The 24,304-nt window shown below is 40.0% G+C and overlaps 1 protein-coding gene across 3 annotated transcripts in view; it reads right to left on the bottom strand.

Annotated features, from left to right (window-relative positions):
* Nucleotides 1–4,534: 4,534 nt before the first annotated feature.
* mib2 (MIB E3 ubiquitin protein ligase 2) overlaps nucleotides 4,535–24,304 on the bottom strand; it is a 36,707-nt gene continuing 16,937 nt past the window's right edge. For all 3 annotated transcript variants that reach the window (XM_026332048.1, XM_026332049.1, XM_026332047.1), the window contains exons 4-19: nucleotides 22,695–22,801; nucleotides 21,285–21,479; nucleotides 20,721–20,863; nucleotides 20,287–20,394; nucleotides 20,057–20,161; nucleotides 19,307–19,469; nucleotides 18,542–18,675; nucleotides 17,057–17,205; nucleotides 16,468–16,624; nucleotides 15,383–15,537; nucleotides 9,798–9,924; nucleotides 9,431–9,691; nucleotides 8,310–8,488; nucleotides 8,014–8,207; nucleotides 7,678–7,743; nucleotides 4,535–7,357 (exon numbers count right to left, since the gene is read on the bottom strand). In XM_026332048.1, coding sequence (XP_026187833.1) covers nucleotides 7,116–7,357; nucleotides 7,678–7,743; nucleotides 8,014–8,207; nucleotides 8,310–8,488; nucleotides 9,431–9,691; nucleotides 9,798–9,924; nucleotides 15,383–15,537; nucleotides 16,468–16,624; nucleotides 17,057–17,205; nucleotides 18,542–18,675; nucleotides 19,307–19,469; nucleotides 20,057–20,161; nucleotides 20,287–20,394; nucleotides 20,721–20,863; nucleotides 21,285–21,479; nucleotides 22,695–22,801 — 2,485 coding nt within the window. In that variant the 3' untranslated portion in view covers nucleotides 4,535–7,115. The remainder of the gene's footprint in view (nucleotides 7,358–7,677; nucleotides 7,744–8,013; nucleotides 8,208–8,309; nucleotides 8,489–9,430; nucleotides 9,692–9,797; nucleotides 9,925–15,382; nucleotides 15,538–16,467; nucleotides 16,625–17,056; nucleotides 17,206–18,541; nucleotides 18,676–19,306; nucleotides 19,470–20,056; nucleotides 20,162–20,286; nucleotides 20,395–20,720; nucleotides 20,864–21,284; nucleotides 21,480–22,694; nucleotides 22,802–24,304) is intronic.

Raw genomic sequence — 24,304 nt, 5'->3', positions numbered from 1 at the left:
GAAATAATCAGATGTGCCTGCTATCGCTCTTTCAAATCATGCTTAAAAAGAAGAGAAACCTCCTATGATAAACATCTGCCCTGTTGTCTCAGTCATTTTAGACAAGTCAGATTAAACTCTGTAGGGATCACTCAGTCGCTGCATCGATGAAACGGCAGCAACACCACCATCAGCAACTATAGCAACAGCCCAGTTTTATGACACAAACCACATCAGCAAATCCTCAAACTGCTGGTGATTTTTCGTTTGTATGGGGGAATGAAAACCAAGCACAATTTGTTGATGGAACAACAGGTGTTTTAGTGACAGTGTAAACAAAGCCACCTCAGCTTGAATGGCTGGTTTCCTACTGCTGCAGGAGACGCAATTCACTAAACACCAAGTTTCAGAAAACTCCTGTTATCGTACAGCGACTTCCACCAAAACATCTAAACCTCAAAGTTTAGAGGACAAAGAGGAGCAAAGACTGATGGGATGTCAGTGTGATAAACCAAAGAGTATGTCACTCTCACTAGAAAATGTGGCCACACCTTGTAACAGCTGTCACTCCAATTATGGTGTGACGAAAATAAATAGAAAATCTGGTAAAGTCAGATTATTTAAACACCCCAGACACCACCTGTAGTAAAATAGTTCAAACTCAGGGTTCACAGAACTTAACTTTACATTTTGGCCACAGATCTTTAAGCCTTTCCAACGTACAGCAGCAACAATGGACATGACAGGAAATGAGAAAGAGAGTCAAAGCTGGGATGTCAGCTCTAAGACCAAGGTTCCATCTAAATGTATGAAAACACACACAAAACCAGGCAGAAGTAAAAGGCTGACTGATAAACTGAATGCATGGTGACATGACAGACATCCCAAAGATAAAATTTGAAATCAGTGCCAACCTCAAAACCCAGGTTTTTCAGAAACGTAGAAAAGTAAGGAGCACCCCTGACTAAAGTGCCCAAAATGTTGGGCTCAAAATGACCAAGGCACAACAGAGTGACCTCCACCACCACATGGGTTGCAGCTCTGCAAAGCATGCACAGAGCTGTCTACACAGCATTCCAGATACTAATGCTAAAATTGAATGAATAAATAAGTGATAAACAAGAGCAGTATAGTTCATTTTCTCGCGCGTGCGCACACACACACACACACACACACACACACACACACACACACACACACACACACACACACACACACACACACACACACACACACACGCACACACGCACACACGCACACACAAGCAGCTGAGCTACCAAGTTGTAGGTGTACAATTTAAAGGGTACTGCTTCCTGACTAAGACTATTCTTGATCCACAGTAATCAAATACAGTTTTACCATATACTCTATACAGATTTAACAAAAGTAGTTATTAAAAAACACAATGCCATGAACATATAGAGTATCAAAGTCATTCACAACAGCACCAAAGCTCCCCAGCACCAGCTGATTCCAATTTCTCTCTCAACCACAGCGTTTGGATAGATCCCAGCAGTATTTATTTACACACCGATTTCACCAGAATCAAGAGGCAACAGGAAAATGGTGACTGTAGAAACCAGTAAAATGGCCCCAGGACATAGTCTTCGCCCAGATTCTCTGCCATGCTAAAGTGAAAACAACAAATTGGCTGTTGGCCTGTTGATCTGCAGCAGCTTGGCTTCAATAAACTGACATGTGCCTATAATCCCCAACAAGATGTGCATAATAAATGTCAAGTGCACTTCCAAACCAAACAATCTGGTGACAAATGAAGCCACCTTCCCACATTTACTAGAGTGAACCCTATCAAGAGTTTGGACATACCAGATGAGCCTCCTTTTATTACAAACTGGTTCAGAGACTGTGTCGAGGAAGGAGCCCACACAAAGGATAGAACTAAACAAGGAAGAGCCCAGGTGAACATATGGGCCAGCTTTAAAGCACAGGTGAAATACATCAGGTGACAACCTTCACATATCAGCCACTCCTGCCTGGGTCAGTCGCCAAGATAAGGGGGGACGTCATAACATGTAAAAGTTCAACTTCATGAATTATTCTTCCAGTGGTCAGTGCGAAGATAGTAAATTCACTACCTTCAACCAGTTTTTATTTAAGAAAGACTGTGTGAAATTAACTTTAACACAACTTTAACTTTTTTAAGTGAACAAAGTAGGAAAGAAAAACTTTGCATTTGCATTTCATAAGCATTTGTTTGGTTTGTTGTGTGTAACTTGATTTAAAAAAAACTGAAACTGATCCAATAAAATGTGAAAATTGTTGAAATTCATTTGGCTTATTTTGAATTTTTTTAAGTGGTGAGTGACTTTATAAACGTGTCCATTAGGTTTCGTGTTTGTTGGACTGAGGTGACAAGGACGCACCAACAATCACGTAGAGGTTTTCAACAATAAATCCTGATGGATCTTCTGGTAAAAGATGACATGTACATGACATTTACCCCTTTAGTGTCATATGCTAAAGATGAAATTCATTGCTGGCTTTAGTTTCTATATAGTAATTGTGGAAAATAACCAAGATAGAGAAAATCACTGGCCTGGTCCTTTAAAGTGGTATAACCTGTAATTTAATTCACCTTAAACTATATTCTTATTTTTATTCTTATTTTTATCCCAGATTCCAAATGTTTCTTCATCTTCTGTGATCAGCTGAGTGTGATGTGAGCTCCCACACTGTTGGAAAATGCCAAGAAAAGGAAATAAGCTGTGGAAAAATGTTGACAGTGTTGATGGTAATGTGCTGTACAGGAGAGCAATGAAAGCTGATACCAAGACACAAAGAAAGCACTGAGGAGAAATGAACCATTGCTAAGTTCATAGCAGGGGACAGACTCGGCTCACATGGGGCTCAGTTCTGTGAACATGTGCACCCCCTGTAGGAGAACTGAGCAGGTCAGAGGTGCTGACGTTGAAAATGATTGCAGGGTCTACATACAGTCCACTCAATAGAATCAGTCACTCCCCACTTTAAAGTAATGACACTGAAGCCAATAAGCTCCATCACAATTTGTGTATTTTCACAGAATCAGATTTTTGATTTTTTTTACACACAGGAAACATTCATCATTTTCAGTCTCCATTGCACCACTAGATGGAGCTTTCATCCCATCTTGTCCTCTCAAGCTCTACTGCTCTGACACATACAGCCCAAAAATAATAGGAACATGTCACCTGCAAACAGCAGAAGAAATCTGTGATTTGTTGGAAGAAGTGAGTTATCAGCAACCTTTTGTTTTATTGTATAAGATTGTATTTCTTCTTCTGTGGAACTTTTTTCCACTAGAATGTGTGTCTGACTATGTGAGCCTTTACAAAGACAAATAAGAATAATTTAAGTCTTAGAGTTGCTGAAGAACAATCAGTCCACATTTATTTTAGTGCACATTAGCAGAACCTGCTGTTGTAACATTCATTTCTTTTTGTCTTCCTGAATAATAAAGAAAAACAGGAAAAGTGGTGCAGAGTGTTTGTGTCTGTATTCAAAGCTGTCATGCTGTCCTCAGGAAGGATCGCTGCTAAAGCACTGAGTCATATGCCAAAGCCATGTGAGCCGTAAGACAATTAGGACTAATTGGCACAAAGCAGCATTTAACAGGAGCCACTACAAGAAAACAGGCTGTCTAAATGGGTTACAGAAAACACAACCTACTTGTCTGCTGTTTACCTGAACAGAGGAGGCTGTGGGACTGTGTCAATGTGAAATAGGTCAAAAAATATTCTATTACATACATTTTGAAATAAAAGAAGAAAATCTTTCATTGTTGAATATGCAAGCTGGAACAAGGGAAAAGCATAACAACTTTAAAACAAGTAACTGGGGGACATTTTGTTACTAAAATATAAGATCAATATACAATAGAGTTATTTCAGCCTTCCTTTGTCTCACAGGATAAAACAAGAAGGGGTTTCTGTTCTTAGAGAGACTAAAGGTCTTTCCAGAAAAGGACAATGGCAGTTAAAATGACCTTTCAGCTTTAATGTAGGGTTTGACCAGGACGGCAGACAGCAAGAAAAGGGTTTTAAAGGGTTTACTTAACACTATTAATAATGTGAACATAAATAATACTTATTTAGAGGACCCCTTCTTAGCCATAGTGTCATTGTTCACTGTGATTATCTGCCTTTAGTAAATTACTAACATATTCAGTTGTTACCACTAGAGAGAAAGGTTGCAAAAACACAGGTTACAATAACTATATATATATATATATATATATATAACCTACTGTATATGTATAATATGTATATAACCTATATATAAATGTAACCTACATTTAACCTCAAATACTAAAGTACAGAGCACCATGTTCTAAAATGTAATATGCATTTCAATTTTCAATCTATATTTTATTGTGTGTAAAACTGTGTCCTAATAATGTTAAATGAAAAATTAAACTGTTTCAAAGAGAGAAAAAACAAGATTACAGGAACTGTTTCTCAGGGCTTTGGAGCAGTAAAACCAAGGTTTCACTTAATAGTAATAGTAATAGTAAAAAATAACTTCCTAACTGGAAAAAAACACCCTCTACGCCAACTTCTTAAAAAACTGTTCCATATTTATTGCAAAATATTCTTGTACAGAATACAACTGAAAAAACATCAACAGAGGAGGAATGGACAATAAGGCCAACATCAGAAATTCAAGAGCTGAACTGTACAAACACCAATAATAACATTTGCTGCTTTAATAGTATTTTTATACAGAAACTGCTTCCCACTCTTGCAGCGACCTCCTTAAGGGGAAGAAAAAACAACTCAAACATCTTCCCCATTTTACTAAAATGTTATTGCCTTAGCCTGTAAATCCATCAACTAAGAATACCACTGAACAATCCTTAAAATGTTGAAATTTCTGTAAGAAACTTGTCTCTCAATTGATAATGTCTCACAAAATATAAATATATATATATATATATATACTTGTAAAAAGCTCCACTTGAATGGGATGGTAATATTTTAGAAGTGAGTGTAGCATCACTTGTAATTGAGAACAAGAGGAGGTTCGGAGCACTACAGGTAAAGTTAGCAGGCTAATACCATTAGCTCGACTGCTAATGCCAGTACTGTAACCGAGTGTGCCGAGTTAATACTTCTGATTTGGAACTAAACAAAATGTTAACATTTACAGTTTGCTTTTAGTTTATTTCACACTGCTGGAATAACTGAACCCTCCCTTGAGGTCCGAGAGGTTTAGCATAGTGCGGCAAGATAAATTCGGGTGTGCATGCCCATGCACATCCTCATGCGATTTGGCACTGATGTAAAAGTTCTTTCCTCAGAGTAAACCTTATGGTAAACACATTTCAGTCTCTCCAGCTCTTTCTGTTAAATCTTTTGTTCTTTACACATAAAAAGGCAGAGTGAGACAGGATACATTTTTTACCCTCACATTCAAATGTACATCTTTAACATTGGCTCTCCCAAAATATGGGATCTAATGAAGACAACAAAAAAACCCTCCTGCCTTTGGAAGGCTATTGGAGAAAATAAAAATTAAATATGATTAAAATAGATATTTTTTCTCATATGCATAAGCCCTTCAAGAAAACACACCAAAACATTACTGTATAAAGGATGAAGATGATGTACAATCCAGAACTTCAGGAGAAAAGGGGGTTTCTTATGAAATTACTTGCTGAGGAAGGTAGACAAGGAAGTAGAGATGCAACACAACAATGTCATGTTTTTGCCCTTCTGGTTCTATATCCTACAATACACCTGGTGGATAAATAACAAAAAACAAGTATCCTTCTTCTAACTTGACGCTGGTGCTCACTGGGTCTGTACACCAGTCAGGTAACAGACAGACTGTGGTCCTCAGACACAAACAGGCAGACCAACACCAAGTTAGTAAACACAAAAATACAGCTGACTGGTGCTTCTGGGATGGTTTAAGGGCATTTTCTGGCATTTCTTGGAGTAAGATGTCAGTTTTGTTGCAGAAAATCATCTGCAAACATTCATGTCACAAAGCGAAACAAATCTCAAGGTTAATTAAGTGAACTGAATATTTCTTCTACAATTTTGAGTCAGTATTTTATGATTATTTATTAATGATCTTTTTTATTCCAGTGACCCTCCACTAAACTGATCTGTAGCTCTATGATGGCTGTACTGTAGAGTGAGGGATCTTTAACCTTTTATGGATATCACAAGTGCTTTCAATAATTTGACACCCTGAGTAGAGGACATAGGCTTGGGGTGAATTTCAGTAGAAACAAAAACAATTTGCCAAGAAAACAACTGAAAAAGGACATTACTAAATAATACCACCTTTCACACATAAATTAAAATCTGTACTTATTGGTACATTAAACCCACAAATGTAACCAGAGAGAAATTAAAACAACGACGACAAATCACCCATAACAGCACAGTCATTTTCAGCTTTACAATATGCATATTCTCATGCATATATAGTGTTTATTTCCCCTTGCATACAGGCGAGTGGTTGGGGATTATATAGAGAGCCTTTAGTTATACCAACTCCCTCTGCAGAGACAAACAGTGATTATTAAGAGATTGATACAAATGAGAGCAAACATAATTCACAGGACAGGTGAGGGGTGAGAAGACAGGGACTGATTCTGTGCAGCCTTGTAAACAGAAGAGGCCAGACAGCCAGAGGGGATGATGGGTAACAGACATCCACGTAAAGCAGCAAAGATACTGTAGCACAGCTTACACAAGGTGGAGGCTGGGTGGGAGAGACAAGGGAAGAGGGATAAGGGACCTTTTTCTCCTGGCTTACCAATCAGTGGCAGCATCCCCTGTCAGCTTCGCTGCAACTGCTTCCCTTCGAGCTTGGCAGAAGTTCTTATGCTGAAAATAAAATTAAAGTGATCAACATGTTCCTTTCTGCGCTGCTCGAGAGGGAAACAGCTCAAAATGTAACAAACTGTGGATTCTCAGAGATGTAGTGCAGCATCTCAGTAAAGCAACCAATGTTCAGTTTTTGAACACAGGGGGTGAGAGATGAGCATGTAGGTGTGACAGGCAGATATTGGTCACTGGATCTTCAAAGGTAATTGTTGTCCCCTCCCACCTCCACCCTCCCTTCTCTCCAACACCTTCCTATGTCTGCTTTGGGTTGTTGAGCTGAGAGGACAGAGAAGCTCATACAAATAACTGGATCCGTTCACGGATGGTCTGCCGGCAGATTGGGCAGGTCTTGAGCGCGGCACTGCAGTCGATGCAGGAGGCGTGTCCACACTGGAAGACCAGCTTGATGTGGTTGTCGATGCAGATGGGGCAGGTGATCCGCTCCTCCATCTGACGGTAGCGAGACTGCAGTTGCTCCAACAGGTTGTGCTGCTCCGAATTCTCATTGCCAGGGCTGCAGTCCACCTCTGTTTGGTCTGGGGTGGTTAATGAAGAATTGAATTTACCAACAAAAACTGAAGGTTACTGTGTTCTGAAGTAAGCAAGCTGTGAAGTCTTAGGCAAGATGACACTGTCTTGCTGTTTCCTGCTACTGTTTCAAAAACTGAAACTTCAATAGCTGGATACCATAACAACTATGGCATAGCTCAAAATGTCTGACAAATTCAGTCGTGGCTTGTTCTCAACACAGAGGTTCTTACTCTACTGCCCAAAGCTGTGGTTCACTGACAATAAAACTAATGAGCCATTTAGACAGTACATGCAAATATATCACAACATAAAAAACAAGTCTTACCTTGTCTAATTTTCTTGGTGATTGTGACTTGGCATTTGATGCATTTCTTCATTCGATGGGCGCACTCTGCGAAGACAAGGACATTGTCAGCAAATACGCAAAAAATACAAAACGAATACAAGATGACATACTATCCAACAAAGAATATTAATTCTACCATATTTGAAATAAAAAGTGGCTAAGGTTTGTTGATCACAGTTGAAAAACCTTAAAAGACCATTTGAGTATGCAGTGGTAGACTTTATAACTGAAAATATTTTTTTTCTATAATTTTCTTTCAACTTACACACCTGTGATCTGCCTATCAGCCCTGCACTAACTCCAGTCTGTACAAACCTTCACAGGCCACGCTGTGCTGACAGGGGCAGAAGAGAACCAGCAGAGCCAACTCGGAGCAGATGAGGCATTCGCTGGGCCCTGGCGGTGTGGGAAGAACCAGGTTGGTCATAGTGTTGGGCGTAGTGTGGACTCGGCGCAGGCTGGCACTGCTCAGACCCTGTCCACATGTGATGGCCTGCAGACACTGCAATCTACCAGACAACACACATCTACTGTGTAAAGATGTACAACATATTTCTGCTGCAGCTGGCAGTGTAAATGAATGTCACACATTTTGACCCTATTTTGCAGACCTGTACTTCTCAGAGAAGCTCTTGATGAGCTGCAGCATGCTGCTGTCTGCCACCAGGTCCAGAGGACTCTTGCCTTTGTGGTTGGCGTAGCTGATGTCAGCACCTTGCTGCGCTAGAAAACAAGCGATAGCCGCCCCCACACTTAACTCGGCATTCCCCAGAAGACCTGAAGCACTCAGCTAGGGACACATATGATGAACAGAAGAGAGAATGGGATAGAGACAAAAAAAGAAGATCAAATAAACATGACTAATATAGAGACCATGTTCTACAAACATAGTCTTAATAACACTGGAAACTTGTGCTAATGATAGAATACATTAACAACATTGTCAAGGACACAGCTGGTGGTGAACAACTAAGAGATAACCGAAATAAAACCAGTGCAATCCAGTTAAGACTGAGACATAAACCCAAATCTAATCAGTGCTGAAGAACTGCCCCAGTCACCCATCTGCCTGACAGTGGCCAAACAGCCCTACGGCTTAATGTCTAGCCACCTTCAAAGCTGTGTGTGTGTGTGTGTGTGTGTGTGTGTGTGTGTGTGTGTGTGTTTGTGATTGTGTGTGTGCGTGGTGTGCGTGTGCATGTGTGGCTTGGCAGGAGCCCAGGATGTTGAGTGGAGCTGCAGTGTTTGTGGTCATATGGACTAGAAAGGATGTTCTTCACTGGTAGAACAATATCAACAGCCACTGATGTAGGAGTATTTAAAGTGCTCATTTAACAGTGTTGCACAGAGCAGGGAGTCAAGGTTGTTTCATCAGGAACATTAAACTACTTTTTGTGGCTCCTGGTAAAACATGAAAAAGATTAAAAGACAAGCTTCTGACTCTCGTCACCAGGTGGATACATTTACACCGTGACAGCAGGGTACTTCAGCTGCTATGACAGGTCAAGGGCCATAATATATTCAGAGAGGTTGTGAAATAGGGGCTACTGGTGAGGTTAGTGGGAATACACAGTGATGGTAGGCCTGATTCTCTGATAAAGCTTAAGAAGTTAGTTGGGGCAGCCACTGTAGCTTAACTTAGCAAATACAATGTAGATAGAAAATCTAAAAAGTTCAAAAGGGCAAGTCAAGAACATGCTACTTCCCCTCCAGCCTCCTTCTTGGTTCTCACCCTGCTGTACAGTGATGTGGAGGAACACCCCTCGTCGCTCTCTTCGGTACTGCTCGTTCCCACAGCAGGACTGAGCATAACGTTGGCCAGCTGAGGGCGGAGGAGGGCCACGTGCATGGCCGTGTCACCGTCCTCATCCTCCATGTTGACGTCAGCCCCCTCAGCCACCAGCAGCTGCACCAGGTCTGTGTGGCCTTGCATCACTGCCAGCTGCAGAGGTGTCTGGTTGCGGTTGTTTCGGATGTTGATGTCGCCGCGGCCCTGTGGAAAAGGAGGTAGGGAAACACAGTGTCTCATACGATGAGAAAATATCCAACATTTCTGTAAAATGTAAAAATATCCTCTAGAATGTAAAGATTTAGCTCACCTCCTTAATGAGGATCTCAGCAACATCTCTATGGTTGTTGAGAGCAGCCAAATGCAGCGCGGAGAAGCCGTCTTCCTTCTTAACGTCCACCAGCTGTCGCGCTCGGGCCAGGATCTTCTCTGTGGCTCTGTCACCAGGACAAACAACAGAAAAATTAAATTATCCAAAGTGAAAAACAATCCTGGTGGTCCACGGCTTACGTTAAGACGAGTTATCCCTGTAACAGTGGCTCCACTGATTGTTACCATCTCAAACACTTATCTGAAACAATGACCTTTTCAGACCTTGAAGTATTCATTTTTTTGTGAAAGGTGATTTAAGTCTAGTATTATGTACATCAACCTGTGACAAGGCATTAACATCACCACTACGACACAGTGTAACATGAACAAAAGCTGTCCAACGTGAAGCTATTATTATCATCCTGTGTCACCGTCTGCTTGACATGAGCTTGGACAGAGACGCAGCTGTTGTAGAAGTGTTAACAAGCCGATCTAAGAAGAAAACACTGAGGCACAGCAGGGAGCCAGTTCTCACTAAATATAGCCCAACTGTCCTGGTGACGTACAGCTAGCTAACATGAACAGGACCAGCACCAGTGTTACTGTAAATTAATGCTTCAAGCCTTAAATAGTAGATCATTATTATCACTGTAGCTTGCCATCATAGACAGTATTCAACCAGGGTACTATACTACAATAAGGATCATACAGTATATATCGACATAAGACACAGTTTGATGCCTGATACAACTTCAAACCGTCACGTCTTTCACGGTCACAAATTGTACTCCTACATACATGGACACTCATCTATTTTTGTCAGAGCATGCTATCTTTAACATGGAGGTTAATGCAAGAGAAGACCTTTAGCTGCACACATCAACACAACTTTTTTGTGATTCATGCAATGGGCTGATGCTGCAGCAGGAGGCTGGGCTGCAATGTTGTAACTTGTGTTGTCCTTTGCTTTTTAGCTGCGTCTGTTTTATGACGTGTGAAATTCAAGCTGACAGCCTTAGTGACCAGGAAGCAAGTACTGCATGACACCATGCTTCACTAGGACATGAGCGAAATTTTCAATGGATGTTTGCTCTGCTGGATTTAACTATTTGGAAACATTGGTGTTGCTCATAAGGACAGCACACCAGGGACAGATCCTTAATAAAGCTCATTGCTGCAGAATTAGAGAATAATTCGCTGCAGAAGAGTGATATAGATAATGGATGGAAAACTAGTAAAATGTAAACACATCACTCAATAACTTGCATCTAGCAGAACATCAACATAATTCATAATGAATAATATATGTGATATCCATCCAAGAGTACAGTCTAAGCTACTACATTGCCAATCTGACAAGTTTATTATAACAAAACATGGCCAGCAAATAAACAATACATGCAATGAAGCAAAGAATGTTCACAGTACAGAATGTACACAAATGACCGATCTCTAAAAAGTAAATTGAAACAAATGATTATATTTAGATTTTGATTCCAATCATTTCATCATGTACTATTATTTGTATAAAATAGGCTCCACAGAGCTGGGATAGGCTCTAACTTTAACTTTTACGTTTAGCTAGCTCTAGACCTCTTTTATAAAAACCTCGCAACACAAATGACTAATATGATTTGCATTTTTTATTACAGCTAATCTTGCTTTACCTAAGATATTGCTGTTGCATAGTGATGAGTGAAGTGTTAAACATTTAATAACTGGCCCTTCCCTAACAACATGAAAGCATTTATGTCAGACATGATCTTCTTGGATTTTAGCAGTTTACAACCATCATGGATTGAATGGCAGATGCAGCCAAACAACCTGTGAGCCTGCTCATTAACACACCAACTCTCCCAATATTGTAACGGGAACCTGAGAAATTAAATTATTTTCACGAGTACAATAGAAACAGTTTTAATGCAACGTTAAATATGATACCTTATAGATTACAACATTTACAGCAGCACACTGCTGATTTCAATGCATTACCGAGGACCTAACCATTGAGGAGCACAGGAAGGAACACCTTGTTACATATGTGGTCCTGTATAGCTGTGATCTCTTCTGGGTGTATTATTAAGCATGAAGGCTGTCACTGGCACTGGCAGTGCAGATAAGTGTGTGTGGGAGTGTGTGTGGTGGAGGTATTGACAGAAGGAAATAAAATTCCTGCTCTAAAGCCGTCTCCAGAGCACCTTCATTAACTTAAAGCACTCGCCCTCGCTGTTCTGAAGTAGCCTGTCTATTTGGGTAACAGCCGTGTCAGCTGTGTGTCCTTTGTGACTACTATGCCTCACTGCATTATTTCCATAATTGTTACTCTTGTGTGCTCATGAATATTCAGACTTGGCTGATGATTTTGGGCAGTTTTGTACAAACATACCTTCGCACAAAACAGCCAGAGGGCATCTCGGGCACACTGGTGATGACTTTTCTGGAGGCTGAAGTCATCATTTGGTTATTTCTGGGAGTTTGCATCATGTTTGTTTGTGTATTGCTTCTTGATCAAAGCTTGACATAAGTAGAAGAAATTCATAATGATGAGTACTAATCACACGACTATTGAAATAAAAAAAAAAAAGATTTTGATTTGGTGTGTAATTAAATATGACAGTATCCAAGGAAATGTATCTGGTGTGTATCAAACAAGCACAATGTAAGTCCAGAAAGACAGTGATGAATTGGAAGAGGGCTGCTGGAATATTAGGAAGAATAGAAGAAGATTTGAGGGAATAAAGGGGAACTGCTGAAAGTGAGAAGAAAACAATGAAGCTACTGTACAGGGGCATGTCATTACAGAAAATCCAGACAAGTAGCCGTTGTTTTCAAGTAAATCTGTCCTCTTGCCTTGTTTCTTTTCTTTCCCAGGACTGTCTGTGAACTTGGCCTCTTGCCCCCTTTTTTTCCATTTGCTCACAATAAATAATTCTAATAAACAAAACATTTCTTGTCCTTCTGTCACAAAAAACAACCAAGGGTTGCAGCTGTTCACAGGAACTCCAGAATAGCATCAAAAAAAAAAAAAGGATGGGATGTGGATGAATGGTGTTTAATTTTAAAGCTTAGGAGAGTAACCATCAATCTGGCTACCAGAGGAACGATCCCAGGCAGAGGTACAGAGTAAACTAACAATGACAGGTAGAAAATAAGAAAACTAAAAAGCTATAAATAATAATAAAAAAATCTTAAAAACACTATTGATCTTTAATTCCCTCAACAAAGTTTAAAGTCACCCTCAATCTAACGTCTGGGGAAATTCAAACTGCAACTATAAACTGTACTGAAGTCAAAATAAGCTAGGAAAACATACAAAAGGTGCACAGCACCTGGACTGTATCAATGCAGCCTAGGCCTGCTTGATGATATATGGATGAAGTGGTGAATTGAGCTGAGCCTGAACACTGTAAATCCTGTCTCTACATTTGGTGCAGCAGCTCTTGTCAAGCTAAATGAATGCTGGGAAGCGCAGCATAAACTCCCAGCACTGTACATATGACACTTGCTCGAACAGATTGGACATTCATTAAATGACTGTCTTCTGTGGCCTGCACTCTCTTGCAGTTGTTGGTTGCCAGTCATCATTTGTCCACATATTCTACTCATGTACAGAGCTGACCTGTGCATTTTTTGAGGGATCGTTTTTAAGAAGTGTACAATAAGAACTGAGAGAGGGCTGTTTCATTGATGACAAAATGTGAACAACTAGGTGGTGAAATACAGAAGTCAGAATTTAGCACTTTGATGAGAAAACTGTATTTACTTTTGTTTATTTTTCACTGGTTTACTGCTTGAAAGACTGGCATCCAGTAGATGGTGGACAGTCAGCAGCCTAATACCACAGGACCAAATTGTTGTCATGTGCTCTGAGGCTGAAAATCTTTACTGATGATAATAACAGTGCTTCCACTCTTTAGAACAGAAATTTCCAGCACATTTTCAAGCAAATTACATAACATACACGGACATTTTAGTCTCGTGTTTTTTCATTCTTGCTTCTATTCCTTCCCAGCCCTTTTTTAAGAAGAGCCAGCACAATTTTCCATTACATGGGTTTGTTATAATCTCAGATGGAGAGTTCATATGAGGTTGTAAAAGCAGGAGAAGCAGGAACCTCACCGTGGTCAGACAGATTTGGTGCACTATAAAAAAATATTATATTAACTCTACATCTCTTAGACCTTTAAGGAGACTTACTACCCTGTTCATTTTTTTTCAATCTATTCACAGTGATTTACATGACTGCACTGAAAATAATAAAAATAAGAATTTACATATCATCAATCTGGATAAATAACCTGCTGAGGTGTTTTTTAGGCAATGAATCAATTGTGCTGATGAATGAGACAAGAGAAAAATATGTTCTAGATGAAATCAGTGCTGCCCAGTTGCTGTCATGCCTGCATTAGATATATGACAATATGATATATGATGGTGATGATAGAAATAATTTGTAAATATTGAATTTAAGTCCACGCAACTGTAGAGGTTGGTGTGAAATAGTAAAACTATCATTTATAATAATTTGTACAGCACTACAAATTAAAACAGATGTAAAACAGATTACCAGTGCTACTCTGAATTTTAAAATCTCAAAAATGGAATCACTAACTCTTGATTTTGGTGTAATGTCTCTGTATTCTTAGGCTATTCAGAGAGTGTGGGAGCTGATGTGACCAAAAAAGAGCCAGATGTACCATTTATATTCAGGTATTGAAACCTTTTCATTGGAAGAACAGTTATCTAGTGCATTTCCGCCTGTCTGGTCTGTTCTCCATCTAGGACCAGCTTGTGATAAAGCACCTTCAGCATCAAATAGCCCAAAACTAACTCAGTCAGAAGAAAATGGAGCCTTTGTGACAGGTGTCAGTGAGGCAGCAGCCTTGATGTTTGGCCTCAAGCATCACGGTTTAGATTAAAATGGGCTGAGCTAATCTTCCACTAGCTCTCTCTCTCTAGTGTTTTTTTTGTCCTCCCTTAAATCCCAAATTTGCACAGTAGAAAAATAACACAAAATGATTTGGGGGGAAAAAAATTGGAAGACAAATCCATGTGTAGGGAAACAAGGTGCAAAAGTAAATGTTACTGCATTTTTTCCACATATTGACTGCAAGCCTGTTGATGGAAGCAGAGGCTGTGTGGGATGAGCCCCCCCCCCCCCCACACCCACCCATAACCATAATTTCCACATGCTTTCAAACTACCAGATCACTGAGCAGAATGAAAGGAATAGACATCACACACTTGACAGGAACTGGATTTTCTTGACTTTGCATCTTAGAGATTCACATTGTTGACAAGTAGTTGGGTTTAATTGGTGAACACAATACTAATGACAAGCCAGATTTGGAGAAGTCTCACCTGGAAACTGTGAGCATCCCCTGTCTTTGTCCATAGTGAGTGTCTAGACAGCAACAGGTGTTGACTCCAAGAAACTTTCAGCTATATTAATATTTTTGGAAAACCATCCATCTTTGCTCAAAAAATACAAAGTCAAATCATTTTTTACCCGAAAGTACCTTCAGTTCACAATGTCACTGCTTTAACACATGCCAAAGATTTCTGGATATGATCTCTACTTACAGTTTGTTTCCTTTAAGGGCAGCATGGTGCAGAAGGTTGAAGCCTCTGTGGTTCTGCTGAGTGAAGTCAATGTTGGGCACCACTGCCAGTATCTCAATAATATTGCGGAAATCTTTAGCAATGGCGTCATGTAGAGGTGTGTCCCCATATGAATCCTGAATGGAGGAGAGCAAATAATGGACATGTAGCTCCATGAGGGCGGCTGTTGCATACATTAAGACTGGTGCTGTAGGTTTTTGTTCCTTTTTTGCAACATGTTGTGACATGACAGCAAAATGCAGTGACAAATTTGTTATGATGGCAATTACATTAATCACAGTGAAGGGATGGTGCATCTGTCTTTGCAAAAAAAGTATTAACCATTACAATTGTACACTATGATGTCCTGAATCTATAAATGAAACATGATTTTGTCGATCCCAAAGAAATTGCTGTTTTACATAAAAAGAAAAAAGAAAACAAAACATGTCCAAATTTGCTGCACACAAACAAACTCTGGGCTGGTATGTTTTTGGCTAAGTAGCCAAACTACTCAAGCAGGAAAAAACGAGTTAGTAAGTGAATTCTAGGCCTGGTTTCAGGCATATTACAGTCTGAAAAAAGCTTTAAAAGGGACACTAAACTGCCTCATTAAGCCTAAGTGCTCTAGTGAATCAGGGTCACAGTCAAACACCATAAACCACACTACCATAAATGTATGAGTGACTCATGACATATGTGCAACAAATGATCAACATTGCAAGAAAAACTCTCTTATTGAAAAGCAGGATGGTCACTCAGATGACTGACTGACACTGGCCACATGTTTAGTCATGAGTTCATTGTCAACACTGGTCAGGGGGTAAGCAGAGAGGGGCATGGTAAAGGTTTTGCAGAGGGTATATACTCTTATATACTCTTTCATAGACATATGAAAAAAAAAAAAATCAGACAACATTGCAGTAACATAGGATCCATAATACACATTATGTTACACAAATGGTTCAAGAAAACACTACTATCTTGGACTTTGATTTGAATTGGAGGGTGAATTAATTTTAACTGATGGCCAGAGTGCAGTAACAGGACACGTTAGCCCCTCTAACCTGGAGATTGACGTCAGCTGAATGTTCGGTCAGCACTCGCACCACGTCAGTGAAGCCCTTGTTGACAGCGATGTGGAGCGCTGTGCACATAGAGTTGTTCAAGAGGTTGACATTTGCCCCCTTGCTCAACAGAAGCCGTGCAATCTCTGCCTGATTACTAAACCAAAAAACACCACAAACAGAAAAAGACACACATTAATTTTTTGAATTAAGTCAAATCTTCATATAAAAATTCACATGCTTATTCTGAGAATGTGTGACTACACAAACCTCAGTTTACCCACATATCCTTGTAAACTCAGACATTTCATTTGCATGGTGCTCCACTGCTGCAAGCTACCAGCAACACAATGTTATGCCCAACAATAGAGATTTTTGCAAATGCTAAGCTTCTAAGCATGCCTTAATGTGATGTGAGCAGGAGAGATGGTGGTAAGTTTAGCAACACTTTGTTTTCACTACTGTAAATTGATATTATATTAAATTGATAGTAGTCCATCTATGTCTTTGTCTCTGTATTTTTTTTTAAACCACGAAGAGCAGAGCTGCATCTCTGCACCACTGAATTCTGAAAACTGTGTTCCCTCACCCAAACGCAGTGTAGTGTAACGCTGTGTCTCCATCTTCATCTTTGACCTCGATAGAGCTGTTGGCCTGCAGCAGGGCCTTGACCACCTCCATGTGGCCTTGATGAGCAGCGACCTGCAATGCAGTCTTGCCCTGGTTCTTGATATCCACCTGCCAGGGCCACAGACATGGTTGAAGATTCATTAGAAGCTACGGTGGCCAGGACGCTAACGGAGCTGAACATAGAGTGACTGGAAATAATCTGAGCATGAGCAGTAATGACGTTAGTCATACCCTCACAACATAATCCTAATAAGTAGTGTGATCATCAGCATAGAGAAGTAGAAATGTAGTTGAGAACATAAATAAAATACTTTTCTTTGATTTTACTACAATACAATTTACTTCCTTTGTCACTAATTTTACATCTCAGATAATATTGCATTGGTGCTATGTAAAGGTATTTATAATACCAATATTCATTTCAATTCTACAAGCTGACCAAAGTTAGTTTAGCATAATTCATATCAGCTTCATTTAGCATGAACTTCAGACTGCACATTCACATTTGTGCTCGTAAACTCTGGTTCTATTATCTTGGTTTTATGAAACTCTGGTGGTTTTCTATTTTAACTGGAAAATGGATTTGTGTTTTAGGATTGAGTTTTCAGTCAAAAACAACAGTGTACTTGTTTGGTCTGCCAACAACAGTTAATATATATCAAAGGAAAAAGAGGTTTATCATTAAATAGAGGTTATCTGACACTTTAAAATCTCTGGTTGTTTTAGGCCATTAAAGACAGGTTACAAATAATGAGCAGGAATGTTTAGAGCTGAGTTAGGCTGACACAATTTTGCAAAACAGTGTTTTATTTATGTAACTCGCTATATTAAATAAATAACAGTTATTTAACTTACCAATGAATGGCTTCTCCATCACATTTTCTGAAAATATCTTACATACATATCAATATCACCTACTCCTACTACTCTGCTGTCTATTTAAATTCCAGTCAGAATGATGATGATAACAGATACAAACCATAGACCATAGGTAAACCATAGGGCGTCAGTGTGTGGATGATCTTTTTTCTATTTTTTCTATTAAGAGTCAGCTTCAACACAACGTTTGATTTTTGGCCCCTGCCATCAAACCAAAATACTATTGCCATTCTAGTGGACTTGGTTTAATGCTATAAATAATGCTCATTTGGAAAAATGACTCTACATTTCCCACCTTGATCATTCACAATCAATCATGTGTTCACCATTATTGCTATCTTATCTATATGTGTATTATATATGTTACCATCATTCATTAACAACTCAATAACAATTAACAAACTTGAAGAACTAGAAGAGTGACTATATACTGTATACAGTACTGTATCTGCCTCACTAAGTCATCTGGCCTTTACAATCCCCACCCCCAACTTTGGTGTTCTGGTGGAAGGAACTCTTGGAACAGACAGTGGACTGCAGCAAAGAGAAGGAGTGCTGCACTAACCTTGTCGGGATACTTCTGCACCAACTCCCGCACTTTGTTGGCACTGCCGTGTGCTGCCTCAATGACCAGCCGGCTGGGATTGTCCTGCTCTGTAGACTGAGACAGAAGCTTCTCCAGCACTGAGATGACAGTACCTGAACACAGATGTAGTCAGAGGAAGAGAGGTGGGGGGGGGGTAGATAATGGTTGTGAAAAGGGGACACACAGGAGTGACAACAGGGATGATTTAATCAGTCTAATCTGAACAACATGATTAGAAAATGATGTAACAAGCCCTGCAGATGACCAAAATAGCACCACAAAGTCACATTGGTTAATGAATTTGTCAAGGGTGAGTCCAATGCAAAAAAACACAGGAATGAGTCAAAATGTCCCTCCATGCAGTGTAATCTGAGCACACACACACACACCTCCCATTTGCTGCACTGAGCACATGCACAGAATAGACATAGTCATGAGTAAGAGACTTCTTCGAACTTTTGACATGGTGATAAATGTCTGCTGGGCTGCCAAAACATCTTGATGTCAACATGCAGAATCATGACATACTATAGTTAAGGACATTACAAGAAAGGGACACTGCACACATTGCTGAAAAAGAGACAGATAGCAAATGGCTGCTACTGTGGCCATTAATGCCACAGTTGCAGTCTATATGTGAAAGCATGCAAGACATAGGCAGAGCTGGAATGAGGGCAGGGGAGTATGAGTGATGGCATGCTGGAGCGTTAGAGATGAGTCCCCTCGTCCTGGTAGAGGCCTTACTTCCAGATTCGTTGGGATTCTCAGCTGTCATGAGGTTGGCATCCACCTCCACAGGCTGAGCAGAGAGGCACGCTGGGTTGAACGTCCAAGTCTGACCTCCGAATGCCACCCGTAAGTCACCATCCGCATATACTTTCAACACCTTGCCGACCTGCCCAAGCACCTAGGACAAAACAGTAAGTGAGGTGGATATGGCATGGATGGATGAGAAGGAACTATCATGTTTTTTTACACAACCAGTTTCCATGCCTCTTTTCTTCATGGTTGCATTCGAGGAAACAGATCTAAACCTGATTACTTCCAGTACATCCAATTTTCATCAAGTAGGTCACACTTAATTCAGAGGGACGTCTGCCAAACAAAGGCCTTACATGAGCGAGTGACATAGTTAACATCCTGCACACAAACAGCAAATAACCTGAGTAAATGAGAATGCATTGGTTGGTTAAAGTCATTTTTTTCCCAAGTTCGTCTCAAGTCGTGAATATGAAATCCAAAGTCAACAGCCACATCAAGATAGACGTGCAAATTTTTGTTTCTTTTTCAGTCATTGTGTTCTTCACTGAAATTGTACTTTTCCTTCCTGTCCACGCAGCATTTATGGCTATGACCGGACTGATCTAACATAAATCAAGTCCATGTCCTGTGACTCAAGAAAGCACCTCTGCATTCATGGCTACAGCTAAGGTGCCAGGGCAGTGTGCATTATCAGGATACCATGTATTGTATTATAAGGTTGGATGAGCATACGGGAGTCATGCTGTCCGTCCACTCTCCATGGCCAGCCTGCAGTCTCTTCACACTCTCCATGTCCTCCAATACTCTTACTAGTTCACCAACTCCAAAAGTGTTCACCTGTGATAAAGGCAGAGAAATTATTAACAGAAGTGACTAGCTATTAAAATCAACTGAAGACAGACTGATAAACCTCCACTCATCTGTAAAAAACTACTGGAATTCATCTGGTAGAAACTCAGTACCTTGGTGAGGGCCCCAGGATGGAAAGTCCAGCGGATGTTGTTACTGTACTGCACTCTGACATCTCCTCGGTCAGTGATTCTATGAACAGTCCCAATCCGGCAAATGTACTGCAAACACAAATATTCTGTTTCACCCTGGGTCCCCCTCTGCATAGCTCTGACCTTAATGTTCCCTTTAGCAGCTGTGAGAGTCGAATGCCCTGCTTCTTTTCACTCTGTTGCACGCCATCATCCATCTGAGCCACTTATATAAATATTCTGTACATCAGTTTTCAAGAACCATGTGTGTTTTGACTGAGGCCATGTTTGTCTAAAACATAAAAACTACATACTATGTGCACATTACTAAGAGTTCAGAATTTGTTGTAAACCAAAAAAAACAAGGGAAGAACCCTTTTGTACTTCTTCATTATAGATTTTTTAGACTTTAGTACCTCTGCCATTTTGGGGTTCCACCCTCCATGGCCCTCTTGCATCTGTCGCAGGATGTCCACCTCCAAGAGACATTTGACCTTGTCACCCTGCTGGAAGGAGTGGCCATCAGCACTCTCCTGGCGCTGTAGCTCAGCGTGCTCCCCTGGATGGACATATGTCAGCATCAACAAACAGGTTGTGGGTTTTTGAAAGCCAAGACCAACAGTAGTTCAGGATTAACATCGGTATGTCAATATTTTCCAATATTAACAATTATATCATTGTAATTTCTGAAAATGTCACCTTCAAACATAACAGTAAGCAAACTAATTAAAAACTCCTTAAGTATTTACAAACCCAATAAGCTTCTGGTTAAACTGTTCCTACATCAGACAAAAAATGATTTATGGGAGATAAATTAGAGGTGAGAAAACAATCAAGAATTAGATTATTCTTCAAGGCCAGTATCTGCTAAATAAACTGCCGTCTCCAAATGTTTCAATTATATTCACTGACCAACTGATGAATAAACGACTAAGTATCTAAAGAATGCATACTTTGGTAGAGAAACCTGTCTGTCTTACCGAGCTTTGGTAGGTGGTCTTTGTAATAGAAGCCTCCTTGACCATCAGACACATATTTGAGGTCCACCTTTCCCTTGTGACCCATTCGGTAGACATTAGTAGTCCCATTAGACCAGGTGACACTGGCCACACTGCGACCAGACTCTGTGTCCCAGCCACGAATGTCCACTACCTTCCCAACCTTACCCTCCCCACCTACACACACACACACAAATGCACACAAATATGCAAGAAACAATAATGGAGCAGCTTATTAAAGGTTAAAGGTTAGATAAGAGTGTGGATTCTGGCATGTTTTCATCAGGAAAATGTGCGACAAGGACAATATTAAATATCTGCTCAGAATGGAACACACTGCCTCTGAGACAGAAACAAAGGTGTGTGGCAAAAATCTTCATTCAATTCCATTTTCTAGAGGTTGCTCAGTTCTTCATGCATTTTCCCACAAATCAAATACCTGAGAAATTAAAAATGAAAATACAAAAACATCAAAATTATAAAATTAGAGTTAACATTAAACAAACACCCCCTTTGTTTTAGACTGTAAGTCATTAAATTAATTAGGCTACCTCAGTGAATAAACACACCAACCAAACTACTGACCCCTAAGACTCCATGGTTGGCAGGAGGCTTCTGAGCATGCTCAGGGCATTCTGTATGCACTTACCACATACACCATTTAAGCCTGATAAGTGACTTAACCAAACCCCAGGGTGCTGATTTCAAAGACACCAAAAGGACATTTTGACTCATTCACTCTAGTTCAGAAAAGGGAGCACTGCTATTCTCAGAGACAACGGCAACCCCAGACCAGGAAACATAAATACATATTAACACTATTCCCCTAAAGGGAACATTCAAGGGTTGTCATTTAGCCCATTGATGTGGAAGGCTGTTTTCAATTAACTATTTCAAACATCCACCAGTGTAGGGGATCTGAAAGAGAGCACATTTTTCAAAACAGCAACAGGACAGACATGTGATAGACATGTGGTTTGCATGTAAACTTGCAGACATTCATGTAGCCACAAACACACAATTCACAGCAAGAAGTGATCTCTATTCTCCACTTTCACAGCTCTTGGACCATAGACTGTATTCAGTTGTTGGACAATACACTGGACTGGAAAAATAAAAAACAAAACAAAGAACATAAAGAGCACTGAACAAGGACTTTATAAAGACACACAGAGATACAGGCACATATGTGGCACAGACTCTGATGAGTCATTGGCTGTATATGTGCACACAGACACATATTAACATTTTGCAGGTTAATGAGATGAGAGGTTAGGACGTTATTATGGGCTGTGGATGGTGAAATACTTTGAAGCGGTACAGCTCAACAAGGTAGGGGGCCTGCTGAATCAGCAGCACCAGGGTATGAACAGTCCCCCACACACTACTCACCGTCTTGGTTGCCCCAGTCCCAGTCCGGTCCTCGAACCACTTTAACCCCCTGGAAGATTCCTTTGAGGATAATCCGCGGGAGGTTCTGCCTGGGTGCCAAGCTCACTCTGTGATAAGAGCACGGAGACACTGCTGAATAAACTCCTCTAAGGACCAGCTCAGACAAGGTTAAGACATGCAATAAAATAAAACACTTTGATCAAGAATGCACATTACAATCGCAACAACACAGATTCAGTTTTGACTATAAACCCTGTAAGTGATGCCAAATATAACAATTTAGACTGGTCATAAAAAAATTTAAAAAATAAAAAAACAGAAAAATGAAGTATTAAATTAGTTTTGAGTAAATACATTTACTACAAAAGTTTTGTCAGCGATGTTACTGACATAATCTACAACTCATTAGAAACATATGAAATACATTTTTTGTTACAAATAATACATTAAAATCAAGAAAATGCTTTTGCCATGCAAACATCCAGTAACAAACAAAGAAAAAGTTCATAAACAAACAAAATAAAATTAATATTGTTCCATTTACAGGCAGACTTCACATGCAGAACTCAATCCCAGCCCATTCTGTAGCAAAGAGAATCCCTACTATACATCGTGTTGAATATAAAACAGGCTGCTGTGGTGTCACACAAGCTTGGTGTTGTTTACATTTATCTTTCCATACTAAAACACATAATGTATATGGTAACAGGTTAGTTTTACCCTACTGATGATGTGTTGTTGCAATAGCAATCCTACAAATACAGTTCCTACTTTATAAAAGCCTTTGTTAGAATGCTTTGAACCATAAATGATTTACATAAATCTTCTTTTATTAGCTCAATTCTATCTGCTTCATGTGTCATGACACATTCAAAAGCCCTACAGTATACAGGTATGCTGGTAGAACATATACAGTGACCTCATTGTGCTGCTCTATTCATTCTATGCCAGTGCAGCCTCTAAAAATGAACAATTACCAAAATCCCTGATAACAGATTCAGACAGTCACAGCCTCAAAATCTGACATACCTTATGGTAAAGATTTGATCAGATCTTGGTGCAAAGGAGCTGCCTATTCCCATAATTTCTTGACAAGATCAAACTCCAGCTTCCATTTTAACCAAACAGCTTTGTTGGATAAAGTCAAAATCACATGAAATCATATAAAATCCAGTGTGATCAGAAGAAAAAGATCCCTGTTAGAGCTGCCATCCTCTGGGAGCGTCATAGAGGCTTTGTTATTCTCACGTCCTTGTAGCATTTGGGTTTTGTTTAAAATTAGCCTTGGCTAACTTAATCCCCTGCCACTGGCCAGAATTTCAGGGTCCTGGGTGCGACAGAAGGAAGGACTTGAACATTTGGCTCTTAGAGCCAACTAACAGTAAATCTCAGTGTGGGACTGAGCCAGGGCAGGTCCTGAGGTCAGAGCAGCCTAATCTCTGGACATCAGAGATATTAGAAAGCAGGCCACCTCAGGGTAAAGCATATGGACTCCATGTGTTTACATGTATTTACCTCTATATCTATATATAATAGAGACATAAAAAGAGATGCACAAACATATATAACTATAAAGTAGTTGTACTGCTGTGCTTTTAGAGCATTCCAAG

Source organism: Mastacembelus armatus, chromosome 7, assembly GCF_900324485.2.
Source record: "Mastacembelus armatus chromosome 7, fMasArm1.2, whole genome shotgun sequence".
Lineage (NCBI taxonomy): Eukaryota > Metazoa > Chordata > Actinopteri > Synbranchiformes > Mastacembelidae > Mastacembelus > Mastacembelus armatus.
The sequence above is the reverse complement of the archived record's forward strand: the minus strand, read 5'-3'. Positions and strand labels throughout refer to the sequence as shown.